General features: G+C 53.7%; 2 protein-coding genes across 10 annotated transcripts in view; both read left to right on the forward strand.

Annotated features, from left to right (window-relative positions):
- LOC129030589 (general transcription factor 3C polypeptide 2) overlaps nucleotides 1-7,158 on the forward strand; it is a 47,905-nt gene extending 40,747 nt beyond the window's left edge. For 3 of the 9 annotated variants that reach the window (XM_054476099.2, XM_063649433.1, XM_063649434.1), the window contains exons 21-26: nucleotides 3,558-3,673; nucleotides 3,895-3,987; nucleotides 4,078-4,173; nucleotides 4,421-4,453; nucleotides 4,715-4,767; nucleotides 6,672-7,158. In XM_054476099.2, coding sequence (XP_054332074.1) covers nucleotides 3,558-3,673; nucleotides 3,895-3,987; nucleotides 4,078-4,173; nucleotides 4,421-4,453; nucleotides 4,715-4,767; nucleotides 6,672-6,741 — 461 coding nt within the window. In that variant the 3' untranslated portion in view covers nucleotides 6,742-7,158. The other 6 variants (XR_010123264.1, XM_063649438.1, XR_008500704.2 and 3 more) reach the window with 5 other exon arrangements.
- A 106-nt stretch (nucleotides 7,159-7,264) lies between these two features.
- Nucleotides 7,265-9,169, forward strand: UCN (urocortin). The gene is made up of 2 exons (XM_054476173.2): nucleotides 7,265-8,485; nucleotides 8,737-9,169. Exon 2 carries the CDS (start codon nucleotides 8,750-8,752, stop codon nucleotides 9,137-9,139), a length of 390 nt encoding a protein of 129 aa, XP_054332148.1. The 5' UTR covers nucleotides 7,265-8,485; nucleotides 8,737-8,749; the 3' UTR covers nucleotides 9,140-9,169.
- The last annotated feature ends 54 nt before the right edge of the window (nucleotides 9,170-9,223 follow it).

The following is a 9,223-nucleotide window of genomic DNA, read 5'->3' on the forward strand; positions in this document are numbered from 1 at the left end:
GGTCACTTGGGCTGGAAAAGCAGGCTTGCTCTATGCTTGCTCCAAAGCTTTATACCACCTTGGAGTTACTGCAGGCACAGGGGGCCTGATCATCTGTGGGCAAAGGAATCCCTGGGCGCTGCTCTTCTGAAATGAACCGTCAGGGACTGCAGATCTGCATACCACCTACTAACCCCTACTGCTGCCCTGTCACTTGGTAGTCCCTCAGGCTTGATGGGCACGGTCTGGGGGACTTGAATCCATCTTTCTCCAAGGCTGCAGGCTTCCAGAACTATGGAGCTAGAAGTCAGGGACTTGGCTTTTCATTCCAGCTCTGCCTCTAGCTTGTTGTGTGACTGTTGGCAAGTCATGAAGAGTGAAAACAGACACTTCTCTGTTTCTTTCCCAGGAATATTGCTGTCTGCCATCCCCACGAGGTGACAAGGAACAGAATGATGGAATTTTGGGGGAGTAAAGACAGAGAGGAAGTGCATTAGTCCAGGGAATGTCCTTTGATATGCAGGCCATTTGGGGCCTCACTTGGGCAGGAACACCCAGCAGGGGAGCAGCCACAGAGGCTTCCTGGTGCCGCCGACCTCTGAGCCCATCTCAGCCCATGCCAGGAATACCCTGGCCTCCTTGGTCCTCCTTGAGAGAAGGCCTGTGTTCAGTTCCAACTGCACTCCTTACCAAGTCACCTCATCTCTCAAAGACTCATCATTAAATGGGGTGTAGGCCGGGTGCAGTGGCTCACACCTGTAATCCCAACACTTTGGGAGGCCAAGGTGGGTGGATCACCTGGGGTCAGGAGTTTGAGACCAGCCTGGCCAACATGGTGAAACCCCATCTCTACTAAAAATACAAAAATCAGCCAGGTGTGGTGGTGGGCACCTGCAATCCCAGCTACTCAGGCGGCTGAGGCAGGAGAATCGCTTGAACCTGGAAGGCGGAGGTTGCAGTGAGCTCAGATCGCCAGGTGTGGTGGTGGGCACCTGCAATCCCAGCTACTCAGGAGGCTGAGGCAGGAGAATCACTTGAACCTGGAAGGCGGAGGTTGCAGTGAGCTGAGATCGCACCACTGCACTCCAGCCTGGGTGACAGAATGAGACTCCATCTCAAAAATAAATGAATGAATGAATGGATGAATGGAGGTGTGACCACCTACCTCCCAGATCTTTTGTGAGGATTAAATGTGTAAGAGTCTTTTGTAAACACCTTCCCAAAGTAGACCATTACACTGTTGGTCCCTTCATTTGAGAAAGGACTGCCTTTTCTTCCTCACTATCCCCTGGCCTTCTTGGCAGCACTCTTCCCTTTCTGCAGGGCTGCAGCAGCTCCCTCTCATCCCTGACTGGAGGGATAGGGAACCGGGTGCGGGTGGGAGCAAACCTGCAGTTCCCCCGACGTCCTCGCACCTTCTACCCGACTTGGACCTTTGGGCGACTTAAGAATTCTTCAGGCCCTTTCTCAGAGTCGTCCTGCTGTTTGGGACAGTACATTTGACGTTTTTCCTTTATTTTCTGAGCACCTACCCGTGGCTTGCTTAGCTGTATGCTGAGGGGATGGGATAACAAAGGCATCTAGGATTCTATCCTTGGCCCTGGGAGGTCATGCCTCGCAGTGTTCTGGGAAGACCCCTACCACTTTGGGAGTTTCAGGGAGCGACGAGGCAGGACTGGGGGTGCCCAGAGCTGCTCCATGGCCAGTAGCCCAGGTGAACCATGGGTGCCCATCCCCAACCCCAGCTCTCAGCCATACCCAGCTGCCACTGACTAGGCTGCTCAGGGGCAGGGCCGGGCAGAGGGTGTGGAGGAAGAGCGCAGCAGTGAGTGTGCAGCCAGCATGGACGTCAGAGCCAGCTCCAGGCCAAGGAATGGGGCAGAAGGATGTGTTTGCCCAGTGCTAATTGAGGGCACAGGGACAGTGTGACTGCAGGTCTGGAGGGGGGCTCTCATTACTCAGTGAGATAGACAGGCGAGCTGGAAATCATATGGTCACTCCCAAGTGGCCTGGTAAGTGTGTATTTGCTAGAAACGATCACGCCACCATAACGGACTGGGGGCTCTGTAAACAGTGATGATTTCTGTCATAGTTTCTGGGTGTGGGTGTCTAAATAGGGCTTCTTGGAGCTGGGTATCTGCAGTTGGGGCAAGGGAAGCAGGTGCAGAGTCCTGGAAGGGAAATGGCCACTATATCCATTGCCAACTGAATCCAAAGTTGTGAATGGGGGAAATCTTGGTTTAGCTGATTGATTGTGCTAAGAGGTGGCCAAGACTCTTGTGGGGACTCTTATCAGCTCAACCAGTCATCTTCCTGCTTATGACCATTTGAGCACTCTTGTTTTATTACTTTTTTTTTTCTTTTTGAGATAGGGTCTTGCTCTGTCGCCCAGGCAGCAGTGTAATGGCGTGACCACTGCAGCCTGGACCTCCTGGGCTCAAGCAGTCCTCCCACCTCAGCCTCCTGAGTAGCTGGGACTACGGGCACGTGCCACCGTGCCCAGCTAATTGTTTAAAAAAAATTTTTGTAGAAGTCGGGTCTTGCTGTATTGCCCAGGCTGGATTCAAACTCTTGGGCTCAAGCAATCCTCCTGCCTCAGCCTCCCAGAGTGCCAGGATTACAGGTGTGAGCCATCATTCCGGGCCGGCACTCTTGTTTTAGAAAAAGAGTTATTCTGGCCAGGCACAGTGGCTCATGCCTGTAATCTCAGCACTTTGAGAAGCCGAGGTGAGCAGATCACCTGAGGTCAGGGGTTCAAGATCAGCCTGGCTAACATGGCAAAACCCCATCTCTACTAAAAATACAAAAAATAGCCAGGCATGGTGGTGGGTGCCTGTAGTCCCAGCTACTTGAGAGGCTGAGGCAGGGGAATCGCTTGAATCGGGAGGCAGAGGTTGCAGTGGGCCAAGATCACGCCACTGTACTCCAGCTTGGACGACAGAGTGAGACTCAGTCTTAAAAAAAAAAAGTTATTCTTGCTGTTCTCTACAAATAGAGATCCCCTAGACCAAGGTGAAAGCTGTTGACAGGGTCTTGCATTGGGCTCGGGGGAGAAAACAGGGTTTCCTACCATTCTATACATGATTTATTCATTGTGCTGAGTCCTGGAAAGAACAGTGTCTAGGAATCCAGCCACCTGGTTCTTGCATTGGCCCTGCACTTACTGGTTATGTGGAACCCTGGACTTCGTTTCCATACCTCTAAAATAAGTGGTTTGCATTAAATTATCTTAAAGCCCCTTTCGATTCTGACAGTCTGTGGTTCTCAGCCCTGTGGCCTTAAATTCTCCTTCCTCTCTCTATACTTTCTGACTCTGACTTCCCTTTACTGCTCAATGCAAAGTTCCTGGACGTGGGTCTGCTCATCCCAGTTTCTGACAGAATACACATGAGGTGTCACCATCATTGGGGAGGTAAGGGCTTTGAGGCAGCAGGAAGGGACTTGTCATTTGTTTCCAGAATGAAGCCCTGGGGTTCAGAGTACCAGAGTCTCAGTGGAGGTCAGCAGATGTCCCTCCCTCCTTGGAATGGCAGCCCATCCCAGGAGATGTCCTGACAACACCTGTGTACCCTGCATAGGGTCCCTGATGGGCCTGGGTGACATTATCTCACAGCAGCTGGTGGAGAGGCGGGGTCTGCAGGAACACCAGAGAGGCCGGACTCTGACCATGGTGTCGCTGGGCTGTGGCTTTGTGGTAAGTTCTCCCCTCAACAGGGCTTCAGTGGACTCAACAGTGGTCTTAGTTCTCTGCCATCCTTTGGCTTCCCTTGGACTCTCACACCTAAGCCAACCTGCCGCCCTCTTTTTTCTTAGTGTCCACTTCCCCTATTCTGATACTTGGGGCAGGGAGCTTAGTGAGGTAGAGGCCTAGTGCTCCCTCACTGCAGCCTGCTGCTATCTGGGGTTTACTTCCAGGGCCCTGTGGTAGGAGGCTGGTACAAGGTTTTGGATCGGTTCATACCTGGCACCACCAAAGTGGATGCACTGAAGAAGATGTTGTTGGATCAGGTGAGCAGGAGAACGGAGTGGGGAGGGTGAGCTGTGTTGGGAGTAGGTGGGGATTTCAGCACTCATAGGACTTTAATTTCTCTTCCCCAGGGGGGCTTTGCCCCATGTTTTCTAGGCTGCTTTCTCCCACTGGTAGGGGCACTTAATGGACTGTCAGCCCAGGACAACTGGGCCAAACTACAGCAGGTGAGCTGGGCAGGTGTGGAGAATGTCTCTGGCTGGCAGGCTGACAGCCCAGGGGAAGGAGACAGGTTTTACAGGGATAAAAAAGGGGGTAAGTGCAGGTAGAGTCCCAGGCCATGGAGGAGAGGAGCTGAGGGTTATGGTGGAGGAATGTGCTCTTTGAACCCAAGTCTGTGTGTGACATTCACACTGGGAAATGGGAACTGCTTGGAGGCGCAAGTGTTAATTTGTTCCTTCTCTGTCTCCCCAGGATTATCCTGATGCCCTTATCACCAACTACTATGTAAGAGCTGACACCTCAACTGCTTGTTCTCCTGCTTCCTTAAGTCTAGAACTGTCCTGGGATTGGGGGTCCTCCTGACATGGGAAACCCTTCCGTTGGGATTACTCTTTCATTCCCAGGATGGGCACCATAAATAGGGAAGCCATCACCCAACTGTTCACCTTTTTCTTGTGTGCAGAAGTTGGGGTAGGGCCAGGCAAGACAGTGAGTCTGGGGTCAGGTGGTGGGGCAGCCATCCAACCTTTACATTCTCTCTTGCAGCTATGGCCTGCTGTGCAGTTAGCCAACTTCTACCTGGTCCCCCTTCATTACAGGTATGTTGCACCCCTACCCCACCCATCAAGGAAGACCCACGTTACCAACAGTTGGAGACAAAATGATTCTCATTTCAACCTTGAGCTACCTTAGACCCCCAAACGGAACACTGAGCCGTGATCAGAGTTCCTCAGATTCCCAAGCGTGTTATTCAGAATGTCTTGCCATTTCCAGAAACTGTCCCAGAGTGTCTGCCCACTGACCTTCTTCATCTCCCTAGGGAGGATCCTGCTTCTACCACCCTTGTCTCCATTCCACCTGAGCTCCGTCTTTGATGGCATATCTGGAGGGACAGTGGTTGGGGTGCTGCAGCCTAGGTTAGACAGAGAGGTAGACCAGAAAGCCAAGTAGGAGCCTGGCCAGACACTCACGATAAAGACAGTTGCTGAACTGCACCCAAAAAGATAGTGGAACTGAAGATGTGTGGTTCAAATGCTTGAAGGTGAAGGATCATGGGAACGGGAAAATATGGAATGCTTCAGAGGGAACAGGGCCAAAATGTACATGAATAGCATAGCTAAAATGAATACAGACTGGCTGGGCACAGTGGCTCACACCTGTAATTCTAGCACCTTGGGAGGCTGAGGCAAGAGGTTTGCTTGAGTCCAGGAGTTTGACACCAGCCTGGCCAATATAGTGAAACCTCATCTCTACAGAAAATACAAAAAATTAGCCAGGCACATGGTAACATGTGCCTGTAGTCCCAGCTACTCGGGAGGCTGAGGTGGGAGGATCACTTGAGCCTGTGGATGGAGGTTGCTATGAACTGAGATTGTGCCACTGCATTTCAGCCTGGTGACAGAGTGAGACCCTGTCTCCAAAAAAAAAAAAAAAAAAAGAAAGGCTGGACACAGTGGCTTACGCCTGTAATCCCAACACTTTGGGAGGCTGAGGCGGGCAGATCACAAGGTCAGGAATTCGAGACCAGCCTGGCCAATATGTTGAAACCCTGTCTCTACTAAAAATACAAAAATTAGCTGGGTGTGGTGGCAGGTGCCTGTAGTCCCAGCTACTCGGGAGGCTGAGGCGGCAGAATCGCTTGAACCTGGCAGGCGGAGGTTGCAGTGAGCCAAGAGCTCGCCACCGCACTCCAGCCTGGGCAACAGAGCGAGACTCCGTCTCAAAAAAAAACCCAAAAAACAAAAAAGGAATACAGACTTATGAACCAAATCCTAAACATTAGGGTCCTTTGCAACACTCTTTGAAACCAGAGCATGGTTAATTTAAAACAGAAAGATGCTACTTTATATGGTAGTCTGTACATTTTGGAAGATGAAATCTCAGCTGGTACAAGACAGATCGATGAATTTAGAAGGGACCCAGATAGGGGCCCTTTCTGTGATTAACAGAGCTACGCATGGCAAGAGAGCCGCTGAATATTTAGCCTTTGAGGCTCTCAGCCGGGAAACAGAGCTCTGGGATGGCACTAGAATTTGAGCCAGTTGTCCTTTAGTCCAAGCCACACAGGCCCTTCATAGGGTGCTGAAGGGGCTGGGTGTGGTGGCTCACACCTGTAATCCCAGCACTTTGGGAGGCCGAGGTGGGTGGCTCACTTGAGGTCAGGAGTTCGAGACCAGCCTGGCCAACATGGTGAAACCCTGTCTCTCCTAAAAATACAAAAATTAGCCAGGTGTGGTGGAGCACACCTGTAGTCCCAGCTACTTGGGAGGCTGAGGCACGAGAATCGATTGAACCCAGGAGTCAGTGAGCCAAGATCGTGCTACTGCACTCCAGCCTGGGCGACAGAGGAGACTCCATCTCAAAAAAAAGGTGCTGAAGGAAAGAGACCTAAACCTGCCAATCCTCTGACATGATCCCTCCTTTGCCATTTCACGCTCCCATCTCCAGCCCTTGCTCACTGCTTAGCCTTCCTCCTCTTAACCATGTTATTCCTGTTCCTTAGGTTGGCCGTTGTCCAATGTGTTGCTGTTATCTGGAACTCCTACCTGTCCTGGAAGGCACATCGCCTCTAAGCCTGCCTCACTCCGTTTCCACCTTGCAGTGATGCAGCTTGACCCTGGAACGGTCAGACAACCTCCTCAAAGTGGGCATACCAGTTTCCACGGGGTTGGGTTGCCGGTCAGAGCTTAAGAGGACTAGCACCCTGCAATGCCCCTCTTCACTCTAAAATGTACACTGACTGCTTTAGAGCCCTTGATAATAGTCTTATTCCCACCACATATGAGGCACTCCATAAATATCTGTTGAACGTTCATGACCTTATCAACTTTACACCCATATCTCAGCAAATGCCACTCATCCCCACTCTTCATAGACACATTTGTTACTCTAACCCTGCCTAGGCTTCTTGTAGCTCCAGCTCTTTAGAGATTACTAGAACCCTTTATGTGGTGCCTCAGTAAATATGTTATTAAATATGTAATCCGGAATCTGCAGTGGTAATGAGTAAGTTTTTAAGCAGAAAACTATTGGGGAGTCATTTCTAGAGCTGGAAAGAAGCCAAGAGACCACCAAGCCCAATCTTTTTTTTTTTTTTTTTTTTGAGACAGAGTCTCGCTCTGTCTCCCAGGCTGGAGTGCAGTGGCTCGATCTCGGCTCACTGCAGCTTCTGCCTCCTGGGTTCAAGCAGTTCTCCTGCCTCAGCCTCCTGAGTAGCTGGGACCACAGGTGCGTACCGCCACACCCGGCTAATTTTTGTATTTTTAGTAGAGATGGGGTTTCGCCATATTGGCCAGGCTGGTCTCAAACTACTGACCTCGTGATCCGCCTACCTCGGCCTCCCAAAGTGTTGGGATTACAGGCGTGAGCTGCCGCGCCTGGCCAAGCCCAGTCTCACAAATGAGGACCCTGAGGTTGGTAGAAGGGAGGTGACCTGTCCACACCAGGAGTTAGCAGAAACTTGAACCCATATTTCTTTACTGCTCATGGGCAGAGTTACACTGCTGCTATGATTCCCAGGAGAGAAACTGAACTTTGCTAAACTACTTTGGCAAACTCAAAAGCAGATGGGCCAGCCATTTGTGGTCTGAAAGCACTCAGAGGCTAGAGACCCTCTGTTACATGGTGCCTCTGTCAGACAGCCCTACAATTTGGATCCTGGGGCTGGAAGAAGATAAGAATGCTGGGAGACTTTGGTTGTGGCAGACTGCCTCTCAGTGGGTCCCACTGTGTTGGCTGAGTGCCAGCGGTGGACTCCTGATGCCTGCATTTGCAGAACTGATAGCTGCAGGGAGGCAGTGGGTTCCAGCGGCACAGCGTTCTCACATTTCTGGCCACTTCTAGAGGCAGAGGACGGGGTCAGCACCATGGACAGCCTCACGGTCCCGCCTCCCTTTCGTGTGTCAGAACACGCGACCCGGACTAGTCTGGTCTGGGGACGGCCCTAGACATTGCTGGCTGTTCTAAGCGGGGCGAGGGACTCCCGTGGGTCCCAGAGCAGTCTTTGCGCCCCAGCCGGCTTCTCGCTTTCCTGCGTCCAGTGCTGCTTCCAGCGCTAGCCCCAGGGGCACGAAGGCTGGTGTCGGGAGGTGCGCCCCTCCGGGGGCCCGCCAGCCGCCAGACTCGAAGCTGTGGCTGTCATTGCTTCTACAATCAGTGCATGTTCTTCGCTGACGTCAGTCGGAGCTGTCCTGGCACTATATAAGGCTGGCGGCAGCCCCGGGACAGACCCTGTGTTCCCCAAGGCGCCTTCAGCCCGCCCCGAGGGACAGAGACTGGAGCTCAATCTTGGACCGTACAAACGCTCACCGACAACCTGTGAGTGGCTCAGAGCGTCCGCCCAGCCTCCCCCAGCACCAGGACTCCGCTCAGCTCAGCCACCGCGCTCCTCCGGGGAGGGAGGCTGGGTGGAAGGGACGGAACAGCACTGGCGCAGTGGCTGGGGCTGGAGGGCAGGCTGCGGGCATTGGGCGGCGGCCGGAGGGGTCGCCGGGCGAGCGCGGGGAGGGGAACGGCCTCCTGCAGCTGCCCCAGGCGCACCTCACCCTGCGCTGCCCCTGTGTGTCCAGGGCCGGTGGCACCATGAGGCAGGCGGGACGCGCGGCGCTGCTGGCCGTGCTGCTGCTCCTGGTACAGCTGTGCCCTGGGAGCAGCCAGGGGAACCCCGAGGCGGCCGGGGTCCAGGACCCGAGTCTGCGCTGGAGCCCCGGGGCACGGAACCAGGGCGGCGGGGCCCGCGCGCTCCTCTTGCTGCTGGCGGAGCACTTCCCGCGCCGCGCGGGGCCCGGCCGATGGGGACCCGGCCGATGGGGACCCGGGACGGCAGGCGAGCGGCCGCGGCGGGACAATCCTCCTCTGTCCATTGACCTCACCTTTCACCTGCTGCGGACCCTGCTGGAGCTGGCGCGGACGCAGAGCCAGCGGGAGCGCGCCGAGCAGAACCGCATCATATTCGACTCGGTGGGCAAGTGATGGCCTGGTTTGGGGCCGCGAAAACTTTGACCCCTTTCCCCCACCCCAGGGTTGAGATGCGGGGCAGAGCCACCAGGGCACTCT

This window comes from Pongo pygmaeus, chromosome 12 (genome assembly GCF_028885625.2).
Source record: "Pongo pygmaeus isolate AG05252 chromosome 12, NHGRI_mPonPyg2-v2.0_pri, whole genome shotgun sequence".
Lineage (NCBI taxonomy): Eukaryota > Metazoa > Chordata > Mammalia > Primates > Hominidae > Pongo > Pongo pygmaeus.

Excerpts from the sequence above, each read along its gene's own strand:
- UCN (XM_054476173.2), top strand. The coding sequence starts at position 8,750 with ATGAGGCAGGCGGGACGCGCGGCGCTGCTGGCCGTGCTGCTGCTCCTG.